The sequence below is a fragment of the Mesitornis unicolor genome, unplaced genomic scaffold (genome assembly GCF_000695765.1).
Source record: "Mesitornis unicolor isolate BGI_N332 unplaced genomic scaffold, ASM69576v1 scaffold43044, whole genome shotgun sequence".
NCBI lineage: Eukaryota > Metazoa > Chordata > Aves > Mesitornithiformes > Mesitornithidae > Mesitornis > Mesitornis unicolor.
The window spans coordinates 70,936-86,299 of record NW_010180177.1 but is presented as its reverse complement, the minus strand read 5'-3'; the positions used below and the strand labels follow the sequence as shown (position 1 = coordinate 86,299).

The 15,364-nt window shown below is 37.5% G+C and overlaps 1 protein-coding gene across 1 annotated transcript in view; it reads right to left on the bottom strand.

Moving 5' to 3' along the window:
• Window positions 1-12,062: 12,062 nt before the first annotated feature.
• LOC104539492 (extended synaptotagmin-2-like) overlaps window positions 12,063-15,364 on the bottom strand; it is a 74,173-nt gene continuing 70,871 nt past the window's right edge. Inside the window, exons 20-23 of the mRNA XM_010183027.1 lie at window positions 14,637-14,772; window positions 13,127-13,232; window positions 12,229-12,278; window positions 12,063-12,108 (exon numbers count right to left, since the gene is read on the bottom strand). Coding sequence (XP_010181329.1) covers window positions 12,063-12,108; window positions 12,229-12,278; window positions 13,127-13,232; window positions 14,637-14,772 — 338 coding nt within the window. The remainder of the gene's footprint in view (window positions 12,109-12,228; window positions 12,279-13,126; window positions 13,233-14,636; window positions 14,773-15,364) is intronic.

The following is a 15,364-nucleotide window of genomic DNA, read 5'->3' as shown; positions in this document are numbered from 1 at the left end:
CCCGAACGGGGCTGGGTTCAAAATCCGCGTTTTCACCTTTTTGTGCGCTTGCCTGGGCGGAGCGGCCGTGTTTGGTGGGAGGGGAGAGTTGTTTTCAGTCAGGTGCCGCCTGTCCTTCAGCCCTCACCATAGAGGGTGGCCTGGGGGACAGGCCGCTGCTGCAGGGAGCGCAGGAGGACCTGAGGAGTAGGGAGGGAGATGATGTGCTAGGTGGTGAAGCGCCCTGGAGAGGACAGGGCCAATAACAGGCACGTCTGTGCAGCTGCCGCCCAGGCATCAGTAAGGACTTGAGCACAGGCAATTCTTCTCAGCTTTAATCTTGGCTACACTGAAATGATTCTCCGTCGTTTTCACCTGAAAATAAACACTAGCTTGCTTAAACCCTTTAGCACCCAATCAGTTACTCAGAGGGGGCTGACAGGGTGTAAATTTACATAGCAGCTTAATGTTACCTTCCTGTAGCTCCAAGTCTCGGTGCCTTCAAAGACATAAGAGATGGCCAGGGAATGTGAAACAGTACGCCCTCTTCCACTGATCCCAGGTAGCGTGGACATAGTTTTTTTACAAAAACATTTCTGCTCACTTTCAAAGCCTCTGTCATCCTGTTGATTACACTGGTGACTTTTTTGTTTTCTCCAAGAAGGTTTTTGTTGCTAGTGTTGACAGCTATGCATTTAACCTTAGTTGTGGTGAACAATACGTGCATTGTGCACTCTTCAGCCAAAGCGATGAAGAGCTAAATAGGCTGCTCACTGGAATTTATAGGAGACTATGCGGGCTGGATGATATTTACACATAGATAGTTAAAAAAAACCAACCCCACATAGTTATCAGGAAATAGCTGCTTCCCGTTTCTTCTCAAACTTGTTTTGCAGTGTTCGGAAATAGTTGGACTCAGTTCCTTGAATTAAGTAGCATCAGCTTTCAAATTCTGCAATATTCCCCATTCCATTTGTTTGAGCACTTCAGCAAACCAAAACCTGCCAATGTGTCTTGTTATGGGCTTAATTTCAGTCTTTAATTTTGCATTTGCAGTAGTACAATATTTCTCAGTATTTCTCAGTGTTGTTGGCTGTGCAGAAGAGGTAGGTGCTTGACTGAAATCATCTACTTTCAGTCTGTGATAGCAGTACAGCATATGCTGCTTTGCTATGCAAACAGAAGACCAACAATACAATTTCTATAAAAGTTCTCACATCTGATTGAACTTTTCTGGATTGTAATTTTTTTAAATGTGATGTAATTCAGATTTTATGTAATATAAGTAAAAACTCACTACTTTTTAAAGTATTCTTTATGTCTTCTGCTAATATTTTCATTTTTAACGTAGTATCTTCTTTAGCCATCCTACCTCTCACAGTATTAGTTTATATTCAAAATTAAGACTTGTCACACTTTATGCCATACATATTTGACTTACAGTCTTTTCCTGGTTTATTTTTTAAAGTCTTTGAGTAAACTATTTACCCTTTTTTTCAATATAGTTTGAAGACTGTAGGATGAAATTATTTATTATATGCTTAGCCCATATAATTCATGCTATTCTGTATTGCTTAAAAATTGGACATAACGGATGACTAATGTCACTGAAAACAAAGATAAAAACTTTAAATTCCTGAATCATCAACTGAGTGCATGTGAAACTTCTGAAATAACTGGATTTAAAAACAAATGTGTGCCAGATAGAAAGTCCTGTAGGCGGTGTAGAAGAATGAGCTGCATTACTTACAAGTTGTGATGGAGACAGTTGCGTACCCAAGGGACAATATGGTGGAGGGAGTTAACAGCCGAAAAGCTCATCTTCTTGGGAAATATAACTGCACACCAACAGTTTGGTGCCACTCCTTGTCTCCACCTGAAGCTAAATACACCCCCCACTGCACATCTCCATCCAGACAAAGGCCCAACTCCTGTGATGTGTGAACAGGGCAATCCAGCAAATCACCAACATCCACCAACCAGCAACCACTGAGAGATCCATCCCAGGAGAGATGGATCCCTGCAGAGTCACTTGAAATAGCGGCTGTCCTCCAGTCCCAGGCCCCACAGTATCACAGCTAGCAGGGACTGGCTGCCAGGAGCAGACTGACAAAAGAAGGGAGCATTTTGCTGCTCTGCAGGAAAGAAGGATGAAAAATTAGGGTTGTTTCAAATCGTATGGGCCTGACTTCTTAAGTTAGGTATTCAGCTACGTGCAAGAAGCCGGTGAAACAGCATGAAGTAAGTTTATGAATAATCCTTATACTTGCAGAATAATAAAACAAAAAAAGTATGAAAAAATACATTTATACATTGTGCTAATGTCTTCCCTTTCTGTATATATTAAAAGCCTTTGCCATTGTAGATCCAAATGGATGGATTAATTTATCATGTCTCGTGTGGACTGAATATTTCATTAATACCTTGATTAGTCTTTTAATTAGATGCTACATTAGTCACCTGGTTACTGTTTATTTAGTCAGGCGCATATCCATTTAGCAAACGAACAAAAACATATTTTAGCTTATAATTTGTGTTTCTTGGCAACCACAGAATGATTTTTTCATAGTATTGAAACCAAAAGTTGACACAGAAAACAACAGACTGAATAACACCAAATGATTCATTTTGAAGGACCACACTGAGAAGCCACAGAGGCAGAATAGCGTTTTGTAGGTTTTTTCAATAAATGTGCATGAACTGCAAGCTAGTAATGAAGCTACAACTCTATTTTCAGTTTCTCTAATGTTCTCCCTTTCACGAGTACCAAATTACATGCCTCTTTTTGACATATCTGTTCATCTGTTCAAAATAATCTATACCCTGTGATAATAATCTCATATTTATTATCATTTTCCTGTCAAGTTAAGTTAAGGCAAAAATGAAAAACGGGCCTTCCACACATGGTTGCTCAGCAACAGCAAATAAAGATTTGCTCTTGTGCTACCGCTTCATAAACTGGGCTTTATTCCTGTTGGTGGCCTGTATAAGAGATCTCAATTACCAGTGTCTCTCACAAGAATATCATAGTTTGGGCTATAGCAAATACTGTGTTTTAACCTATATGATTCAACATTAGAAATACTTGTAAAAAATAAACAAGTAATTCCCCGAATGCCAGATGGTTTCTTGACACCTTTTTTTTCCATATTTACAATATTATTTTCTCAATAATAGTTTCTGATCAGATTATTGTACACATTATCTCCTAAAATGTTAGAATTGCTACTCCTATTTCTTTTCATTTGAATATCTAATAAAATTTGTTATCGTTAAAACAGTATCCACGAAATCTGCTCATCCTCTGAGGCAGGCTGTTAATAATTTACATGCATTCATTTCCCTTGATTTTTTTTTGATCTTCACATACTTTGATAAATAATCCAAACAGCACGGGAGAGAGATGAAGTTTCACACCATTCCCCTTCTGCAGATCTCCCCGTGCCTGGAGGTGATGCTGCCAATCATGCCAGCCTCTACGCAGAGGCGACTGTCAGCATTCAATGGTGGTGTGATTAGACCGTGAAACTGCTTATTTCCCTTAAATTATTAATATTAACACAAAACAATTTTAGCGTTTAAGAGATTAAGTAGGAAAAAACCCATTCACTACAGAAGAAAAAAAAAAATGATCCATGTTAACTCGAACACAAATAAGGAAATAAAACACGCGGAGGGAATGCAGAAGCATTTCTGAAGGGTTGCTCCCCTGAGCTGCTGTTGAACCCCCGAACCCCTGCCCCATGGGAGCTGGGCAGTGCTGCTGGGTGCCTGGCAGGTTCCTCACACCAAAGTGAATTTAAGGTGTGAAAACAGCGCAACTTTATTTATATTGCTGCTTTATTATGCATTATTAGAAAATATTTATTATTATTTGCTTTGTTATTATGCTCTTAGTGTTATCCCTCTTTCCTCATATGCACTGTTATAAATCACAGTTATTTTCCTCTGCTGTTAGTACCATGAAAATGGAAAGGTTTCTGGCTATAAAATGATCATGAAAAGAAATTACAGTAACAGTATTTGCATAGCTAAATCCAGCCCACTGTAAATATATGAAGTGTCACTTTTTCTGATAACTACAGCAAACATTTTCTAGCATAAAGTCATTAGCATCTTTCAGAACATTATGTATCAATGAGTTAATGTATAATAGTAGTTTGTCAGTTAATTTGTTTCAGATTAACACATTCCAGCTACTAATATTCTAGATTACTTTAACACTATTACATCTAACATTCTGAGTAATTAGAGATTTACAGGTCTTCTAAGTGTTCTGTCTCCTTTCAGCTCTCATTCTATTTTAATCTTGATGGATAAAGAGAAGAATTGTTTCTAAAGCACAAAAATACTGTTATTAATTTTACAAGTGCTCTCAGAGGTTTCAATGTGATAGACATGCATCATCTAGATATGACACCATCTCTGTTCCATCTGTCTAGTATGAAATGTGAAAATACTGTATAAATGCCAGAATGAACATGATTTGCTCTTCCATATTAGCTTATAAATATATATATGTGTGTATGTACATGCACACACACACACGACAAACTACTTTGCATTGGTAGGAGAATGTGCCAGCATTTACTTATTTCTCACATCAGTGCCGAGACAAAGGTGTTCCCCATGTTCCTGGTCCAGACCAGGAACCCAATCAAAGCCCATCGTGCTCTTCTTACAAAAGGAAATTGGTTTGTAAGATATTTTTTCTAGTAGAATTTGATCTTTGCCCCTTTCACCCCCATGTTTATTGTACTGCTCCATGCTGGTTTACATTGTTGTTAGATATCCTGAGTTTTCTAGCCTCATGCTTGAACCAACAGCAGAAGTAGATACTTTTATGCATGATGATGTTTCAAATGTGCTGGTCGAGCCCCTTCTCCATGTCTTAAACTGTAATTTCACTTCTGCCTGCCTCTGATTACTTTCAAGTTTTTGCACTTAATCTTACTAAAGTCGTGTCAGCTTCTCCAGGGAGTTCTGTAATCAACTCTAATTGTCTAGGCTGGGTACCTAAGGCACCTCTGCAAATTGCTGACAGAGGCAATGATGAACTTAGAACCTTCATCTTCCAGGAGAAGTTTCGTGTTTCCTCAAATTACAGACCAGGTTTTTTTTTATTTCCCGGTGCCTCATGACAAAAATATTTTTGGCAAACTGAATCCAGATATTATTAACCCCCATTATGAAACTCAATTCTTGTAGTATCACCTGTGCCTCAGAGCAAAAGGGGGAGAGCAGAGTGCAGTGGGGACCATGCCTGTTTTTCACTCTTTTAAGCTAGGTTGCTTTCAGGCTCCACTCCCAAAGATGCCCAGAACCCAGACCACTTCATTATTGTAGAAGAAACGAAGTGCCCAGGCAGCAAAAAGGCTTCTCAGAATAGGGACTGCACTGCCATCTAGTGGAAAATAATGGTGTCTTCAGAAAACAAAAATTGTGCAGTAATGAGTATAAATCCAAAAACTTTCGAGTCTCATTGTAAAAGACAAGATAAGCAAAACTGTTTTATTAAAATGTTAAAAATAATAACAGAATAACAAGTTCAATAATCTGAACTTGAAAGAGCTTATTAAATTAAAAAAAGACCTAGGGCAAAGTTGCGTAAAACTCCTAAGATTTACCCCTCTTTTCAGAAAGCTCATCATAGTAATTTAAACCTTCAATTCCAACTTATTTTGCATGTACGTTAATTAATGATTCCCCTAATAAAACACAAGGAACCAGCATCGCTACAAATGCCGTTCTACGAGTCACCACCAGCCAGTTCCATGACCTCATTTGCGTTACCTTTCATTTCCATCACCTGTATGGAGGAGGGGTCTGGAGACAATCCCAGTTCTTCCTTTGGATGCTGTTGGCACAGTTTGTCACATTTATCCAGATGGGCTTCAAGCTGAAAGTTACAACAGAGTACCCGTTCAATATCGTATTTACTTTAGCTCAGAGAACATTTAATGATTCATGCAAAAAACAGGTAAAGTGTCTTACCAATTCAAGGTTGAACACACTACAACATGGTAACTTCAACTAAACTTCCAGATAGCAATGAAAAACTGTGCAGAATACATCAGGGACTTGTATTTCTCCCATGTTGAAGTCTGCATGGAAATGTCTTGCTGAATATTCTTTATTAAATTATTAATCTTTGTGAAATGCTTGGTAAGCTCGAGTTATCAATCTCTGAAAGTTTGTGAAATAACACATTATCTTGCAAATCCAGCTGAAGAATAAAAAAAAAACCTTATTTGAAATTCTGTGCTGGAAATAACCACCATTAAATGCATGCACCACTTTTTTGTTTTAGTGATCTCATCCGTTATCCAGTAAAATTAATGACCTTTATTGTCTGTACCTACAGACAATTACCACTTGGCTAGCATTATCTACATTGCAATTCAAGTTGTATTTTTAATTACTACACTATTTCTGCATCCTGACTTAACAAAGCTTGTAACTTCCTGTTACGTGCACCCTTTGTTTTTGCTCAGTCAGAGTTGCTGCTTGCCCATCTCCAAGATCTTGGGGTCAGGCAGCAAAATGCCCAGGAAGACTCACTGCACAGGCCCAGGATGGCACAAGAGCTTCAGTACATTTACTGAATTTTTTTAACATTAAAAAAAAAAATGTATTTGAGACTCATACAAGAATCCGGCTTGGATGGGACCTCAGCAGGTCCTCCAGTTCAACCTCCGGCTGAAAGGAACTACTGTGCTTGGAAAATAAAAAACCAGAATGTCAGTTATACAGCCAATCCTCACTACGCACCTGATGAATGAAATCACTGGACACAGGGTGCCGGCACTTCACAGCTTTCTTCTGGGTCATTTCTCGCACTCAGGCCAAGGTGCTACACGGCTGGCTCTCAGGGCAGTTGGATTATCAAGTCCTGGCACAAATGGACCCCCCTTTCCCCAAGCCAAGAACCACCCCTACCACAGCCCGGGTGTGAAAAGTTGGGATCTCAACCAGCTCTGTCTGTCCTTGAATCTGTTCCTATAGGGATCCTAAAGGGAAGAACAGTCACTATTAGCCCTTAATTCCTTTACAATAAAGTTTACGGCTACTGAGGACTCAAAGAAACAACAGGGGTAGACAGGCTGGCGTCACTTCGGTAGCATCTGAGGAAATGGATGTGCAGTTGTCTGCTCACATTGGATTCCACAGTGACTGGCAAGCAATATTCCCCGCAGACAGCGAGAACAGAGAGCATCACCTCTATCACATGAATACAGATTAGAGAGCTTTCCTCCCAGAGCTGCTGTCTATTCTGGCAGCTAAATTCACTGCGTAACATTGAAAGAAAAACAAGTGGATTTTTTACTTCAGCTGCTTTGCATTTTTCAAAGAATATATTTCAGAAGGTGGCTGAGAATATTGTCAAGAGACTGACAGCCTCAGACATCAGCAGGAGAGCATACAACAAGAAAGTTAAGACACTTTGTTAAGATGTACAAAAACACCATTTGTGATTGAATAGTCCAACTCCTTCAGCAGCCAGCTGCAGCCACAAACAGGTCTGGGACCATCTGAAGTTTTGGTTCCTTCTATCAAAGACCAAAGATACCATCCAACATTCAGAGTTCATTTGGAAGACAATATAAATAAACCAATTAAAACAGAAACCGCATAGGAAACCAATGTTGTATTCAGCTCTTAGCTGAGAAAATACCTAAAATAAGCATACCAGTAACTGTATTGGCAAATATGACTCTTAGATGGAGACTGGAAGAAATAAATGATAGCCCAAAACTGTTTAAACAGTACAGCAAATATTAACAAAAAGTTTAGGCTTGGCTGAGCCTATCAAATTAATACCAAATCCATCTGGAGGAGTGTCTTGCACAATTATGGCTGCTCTCTAACAAGATCTGGTGAATACACAGGCAGCATTCCTTTGCAGGAGCTGATCCAGTTACCACCTGTCTTGCAGGACTGAATGAAATGTTGGGTTTTGATCCAAGTCTGGAAAATGCTGATCAGTACTCGCACTGCCAGGAGTGTCCCATCCAGAAACTCCTTGCCATCAGGGAGTTAGGAGGATGGGCACACGTTTACTTGGCTTTAGCTGCCTGCCCATTGATTAGCAGAAGCCCTTTATTCTGCTAAAAAAGAAAGATATCACCTCTAGAAAAAAATAAACAAACAAAACTGATCATAATTTTGTAGTATCGATAAAGATTATCCAGTAGGTTCCCTTGCTAACTGTGACAGTGCACAGCTATTACTGCAGCTTTTATTTATGGCTGATGAAAACTGAAATTCAGACAAGTTGTGACTGTTTAAGAGAAGAGTATCATAATTAATTATACTACTATAATTAATTAATATTAATGTTTAATTCAAACAGCATAATTTCTATGTTAGTTTTCCTGTAATAGAGGATCCAATACCCCTTTTCTTATTTATGCAGTATGCAGGTGTATTTTCTCTCTGTATCTGCCTTAACAAGCAGGTGGAAAGACTGCCCCATGTAGAAATCTGATGGTCCTAAATCTGAGGCAATTACATACAGTTCTAAGTCCTTTTGAAAATGTAATTCATGACGATGAGTAAGTGCTAGAGTCATGACAATTTGTTCAAATGATCATTTTAAAAGAAAAATTTTGGACACTTAAGTTGAACAAAGGACTTACTAATTCCTATGTGCGAGTCTGTTCCAGATCAAGCAGCAAGGAATTCCCCAGTGAAGTATCCAGTACTTCTCACTCCACTTTCTCTCACATAGAGCCCCAAAATCTGCCTACATGCCTAACAGCAAGGCTACCCAAAGTAGTCAGCTACATGACTATTTTAAAAATTCACCTCATGGCATTACTAATTAGGATGGGGATATGCAAAAGAGGGGGAAAGGGAGTGTGTGTGTGTAGAGGGAAGCAACACACCGACTTCCATATGAGAACCATTTATTGAATAAATACATGCATCATAATGTAGAATTACATGAGCAAAAAAGGCAATCTGTACAAAATTGATCACCCTTCATTCTCATTTCAGCTCTCACCATTTGCTGCAGCTCTGATAGAGGATTCAAGACAGAAAATGAAAATTCTTTTAATCCAGATCCAAGTGATGCGCATGCTGATTTGAGTTCGAATTATACCACCGCTATGATTAAGAAAGCTGGTTTTCTTGTCAGTGAAGCAGAGTAATTCTAAAAACAGTTTCAATAGTAGAGAACATGTGTTGGTACATACAGGTAACAAAGCTTACTTTTAGCCATTTCTTAAACATCTCCATATGTTTGTATTTTAAGGCACAGGATAAACAAGAACTACATGAAAAACTATCCGTTGATATTGAATACATTGACTTGATAATGAGGTGCAATTTTTGCCCAGAGAAAAAATGATGTTCATCCTTCCTACTTCCATATAAACAGGACAATCAGAATTTGGTAACTGTGATACAGAGGTTTGTTCTCACTATCAAAAGAATCAATCTCACCGAGGCAGTCACATTCTGATCCAGATTCACTCAGATCATTTCTAAAGAGCCTGGCACCCAGGACTGATTACAACCAATGGAAATTACTGTAGCTGAATTACAATCACCATTCATCTCTTCATTTTACATTCTAAGTAGGAACTGGGCTCTCTTAAGAGCCTATCCCTAATTTTAGGTTGTGAGCTATTTTGGAAACCTGTCCTATATACTTGATTTGATCACTCACTTTGTGCTATTATCTCACATTTACCCGAACACAGCACTTTTCCCCCTTGAGACTTGAAAAGACAAAATTTGCACTTTTTTAAAGTGCAGAGTTTTCTAACATATGTCCCCAGACTTCCTTTAAGACTTGAAACACCGAATCAGTCTAACACCCCATTTGTTGGCTATGGATCAAACTCTGGGGAGTCACTGGCCAAGATGCACAGCAAAAGTCTTTCTACCTTGGTCTGAACGAAGGCAAAAAACCAATTATGCTGAACTGCTGCACTTAGGCCTCCTTTATTTAGATCAGCTTTTGCTTTCTGCATTTTTATTGCAATAACAACAATTCTCTGTCTTTCCATTCTTGATATTTTAATGGAAAATTAGCAAAGAAAATATGTATTTCATAATATATTACATTTTATATGAACAGATGTGTGTGTGCATATATAAATATAGATACTCATACATTCCAATATAGAGTGAAGCCTTCAAATGGAAATATTTCCTTACAAAGAACCTCTCCAAATATTTCCTTACAAAGAACCTCTCCCTATTGCCCAGTCCATCAGAAAGTAACAGCAGCAAAATTTACAATCTAAGTTTGTTTGCTAAAATTGTCTTGTATAAAATGTGGCAATAAGAAGGCCATCACTGTATAGAGGTGTATGTGTGTGTGTCACACACATCCGTGACAAATGTTCATGTTCAACCAAATTTAGACAAATTCAAATGAGTCAATTCTTAAACTTGAAAAAGACAAAAAGCTACGTCTATGGTAGGCACTTTGGTACATCTAGTAATGTAGGCATATTCTACATCTAGAATTAAGGTTCCGTCAGTAATCTTACAATAAAGCTAATTTCAGGAGTTTATTATTCTGCTTTAAAATTATTTCTTGGCTGAGACATCATTCTAGAATCTTAGCTAAATAATATACTTTGTCTGTCTAACTGCATACTTATCCAAGAATGAGGCCATTGGCTCTAGAAGAGCTGAACTGATCTCTTGGATTCTTAATGCACATTTTTGTAACAGTCTGAGAAAACTTACCAGAAAAAGAAAAATCAGTTCCAAATACAAAAAAATTGCCCATAATTCATAAAATTGGAGTTAAGAGCTCAGTTGTTTAGGCTGATACTCTCACTTCAACTCTCACCTGCCTACTTTTATCAGTTTGTGCTAATTGTAGGTATCACTGCTGCAGTCCTGCAGCAGCCCATGGCAATACTTCAGTAGATGCCGCTGTTACTCAAAATGCCACTGAGGTGCATTTCTTCATGCACCAAATACACTAAGTAGCAATGAAGCAACTGTAAAGACAGACCATTTCAACTCAGTTTCACACTTTATCTATTGGTGTTCCATTTTAGTATCATAGAAGGTACAGTGTAATATACTATTTAGTACAGTCTTGTATAATAAAAATAATAACTTGTATGTATGCCTACTATATGAACTGACATTACAAGCTGATTTGTATACCTTATAAATCAGTGAAACATGGCAGCAAGGACAGTTCTAAGTGGTTGGAGATTTTGTTTATAATACAGAAAAATCCATGTGCTCATACCTTCAAAAGGTCCCATGACTAGTACTAGAGAGTACAGGAATAAATAACGAAATCCAAATGAACCTGTATAATAAAACTGTACTGTTTGTTATGATTACTCCATCAAATGAAAACTCAAGATTTAGAAACTGTGATTTGTGGACCTCATCCTCTATTTATACAATATTTATAGAATTCTCTTTTTTTGTTTATAATGTTCTATAGCATTATTTTCCAATAATACATTTATATATAAATATTAAAATGTTAATGTTTTGTACATTTTAAGCTAGCCACACTGGGCCAGAAACACAATTAAGTAAAAATGTTTTTTTCTGCAGTCTGTTTTGAATAATATCACAAAATGATTAAGACCTTGTGCTGAAAAGACAAAAGAGATTTGTCTGAAGAAATTAACATGCATTTAGAAGAAAATATCTATATCCTTTATCTGATTTTCTTCTGAATTCAAACCAGCATGAAAGAATTATAAAAAAATAGTATATATTTACACGGTACAGTATACCTTGGTGAGATAAAAAACAAGGCAGGAAAACAGCAGAACATAATCTTTTCACTTTCTGATAGGTACAGCCGTCATAAAGATCAATTTAGACACAAAAGGTTACTTTACTGTACTATTGCACATTACAGTAACACAAAAAATGCTTAGCAAATTAAAATACAAAGTATAACAATGAGAAAGGCTATGTCTACATAAAATGACCGAGTGTTATAAAATTATTGGAGATGTGTCTAAGAACTAAATCAGTAAAGCTATAAAAATAATATTGGTACATCTGTGAGAACAACACTTTAAAAATATATAAAGGTTGGCAAAATTATGCTTGGGGAATTCCCAGTATCCACGGGCCTAACTTGCACCCTGTGGCCTTGTACCATCTTCTGTTAAATCATACCTGAAAATGAAAAAAACAAAGGATTTTTTTTTCAATTTAGCATGTATTATTAAAACTATTATTAACGCACCAGTTATTAGTATGTAGCATTATTACTAATACAGGAAATATTATACTTACCACTGGGTCCAGCCTTTAGCAAGTTCTTCAGATGCCAGAGGTATTAGTAACTGTAGAAAGTTAAATTAGCAATCAATACATTATGTGTGCCTTTCATTCTATGCCTTTTAAAGATCCATTCTAACAATCCTGTAAACTACAGTATGAGTAATGCCATTAATAAAACAATGTATTTTACATTCTTGTCATCATAGCTATCCACCATCTGCCTGACTTGTAGTAAAGTTTCAAGTTGCTAATTTTGACCTAAAAATCTATACCCTTTAGTGATCCAGTCCCAGAGCAGCTCACAGGCTTTAACACTGAACATGGCATATCTTGGCAATGGCAATCAGCTGACGTATTTATGGTAACAGCCTTCCTGGTAAACAGGAAAATTAAGAGCATCATTAACCATGAACTGACCATGATTCTGATATCTCTCATCCTCTTTACAGAGCTCAAACGTGGCAATTTACAAGGGTGTAGGAAATAACAGTTCTTTCTCATCTTTCTTACAATCTGGAATTTAAATTACTAAACAAGCATTTGTTCTTTGTGCTTCTCTAAGTACTCCTGCTCATATTTCCATTTTTGTCTGAACATTTTCTGAAGTATCAGCTGTTTTCTACTGGTTATTTTCTTTCTCTGTCCGTACGATTAAGTCTGACATCCAGGTTTCTTTTGTGACTGCGAGCCTCAGAACTTACCATTTCCCAGAGAGATCTCTGCCTCATCTTCTGATGTCTGTCTCTGCAGTTCATTCCTTCCCTTACTGAAGCTTGACACCTAAGCCATCTATAATTTTTTAAAACTTCATACCTGGATCGGGTGCTTTAGTCAACAAACTCGTATCACAAGAGGATTTTAGTCTTACATAATAACATGCTGTATTAACAGAATTTTCTTGTCAACTTACTTTGCCGAGCAGCCCTTTATCTTTGGACAAGAAACCACCACTGTTCTTCACTGCTACATCTAGTGTTCTTCTCTGTACTTCAGGCAGGGAAACACTGAAATCAAATCTGACAGGCAAAGTGATGCTTTAGAGAGAATTTTGGACCTGAAAGTGCAAGTTCAGTTACTACAGTTAAACAACAATTCAAATCATAACCAAACCATCCCACTACCCAAACTAAAAAATGAGGTCTGAGATAAATTAAGAAAAAAATTCCAATGTTTTGCCTAAAATTTTTCTTCAATACTCTGATCAATATCAACATGAAATGTTTGAGATTCCTGTTACCATTGGTCTCTAGAAGCCACTTGTCAAACAAAACAAATAAACAAAAGCCAAACAAAACAACAAAAGGAAAAGGTCAACCACTGACTCTACAGAGAAGAGAATAAGGAATCCTAATATCTTGACAGCTCAGTATCACTGTTCCCCAGAAGGGAAAGACTGGTCAGTCTTAGTGATCTTCAGTCTTAGTGATCCTCAGTCCTCTACAACCAGAGCTCCTTTTCCTTCCTGGCACACCAAGGAAACCTATTTACTTTTAAGGAAGAATGCATTTTGTTCACTAGACCTGAAACTTGCAGAAAGTGAGGGCAAGATTATACCACAATCTACATCTGTTTGTCACCACAGTTCTGAAACAGCTTTATTGCTTTGCAATCCATTTTACCTGGAAAGGCACAGTAAAACAAATCTATTAGCTGGAATAAACAGGAAAGAGCTGCAGCACCAGGAAAACCTACCAGAGAGTCTAACTTATGGCTTACAGATTTCTCTCAGACAGAATGGACTTAAATGTTGTTTTCCCCAGATTAACTTTCTGCCTGTAGAGAAAGGTCATCTTTGTTGATAAGTGATAAGTGGAGAAGGAAGGGGTACATGTGTGAGCATAACTACCATAAAGAAACTGAGTGCAAAGATAAGGATTTTTATGTAATATAATGTTGCGCAAGCTTGCAAAACTTCCAATATATGTGCCAGGGTAATCTACTAGGGAACTTCCTGACTCCCTGGGTGCTAAGAAGTGCCACCGAGTAGACTGACTGCACAATTTGATCATGCACAGATGCTGGCTGGCCAGTCCCACCAAGAAGGCAGCATCATCAGCCAGGCAATCAGCCACAATTGACAGGGGGGAACACCAACAGCACTGCCCAGCCAGAAGGCCCTCATGTTCTTCCCACCTGCCAGAAGAGTGCACAGCTACCAGCACAAAGGGGATATAACTGATATAAGATATGATAGAAAATAAAAGAGATGTGGCTGGTAACAGAGTAATGTGGCTATAGTGATAACAGGGAACAGAATGATGGAAAGAGCTATTATAGAAGAAGAGAAAGATATGACCAAGTCTGGTGGTAACAACTATGAGTTTCAACAGCTCCATCTATTTTGGTAAGCTGAGAAACCTTGATTTGAAAGCTTTGTAATTACATTAATATTAAACTACTACACATGGTTCAAAACATACATTTGATCAAACACCGGGTTTAATGTCTTCTTTGATACATGTGTTTTTCTTCTTCCCGATCGTCTCTTATCAGGCAATAAATACATTCGCACATATGGATCGGATCCTTCTTCTGAAAACGCTATTAGATTTCTGTGACCAGTGGAAAACAAGGAAAATTAATGAGACATTGCTGAATGTGTCTACATTACTATCACTTGATTTAGTACATCAATCAGTTGTGGGATATCCTGCACAAAGTACGATGTGCAGGATACAGCACATAGCTAAAAGCAGTGGTAAAGAAAAACTAGTAAAATGCCAAGCAGTAACTTGCACAAGATCAGATAAATGGTGAGCAGACAGCAGAGGTGGGAATACAATGTTCCTTAAATTCCAATTCGAAGTTCACATAACTTTCCAAACATCGTGCATTTTTGTCATTCCATAAAAAATTCAGTCTCTTAGAGATAGCTTTCAGACACTGCTGATGAAAGTCTGCATGCCATTTTCATTTATAAGCTGACAGGCATAATAGCCTAATAAAAAAATCACAGCAAAATCTTCAAAGTTTTTACTGATTCTGAGTATAGCTCTGTATGTTTTTGTATTTATAAATAATTACAATCAGTATATTATTTTAAAAATAATAAAAATAATCCAGATGACTAATTTAAAAAGATAAATCAAGATATGACAAAGCTTACAAAGAAACATGTGCAGAAATGCAATTTGGTATTTTATGCTCA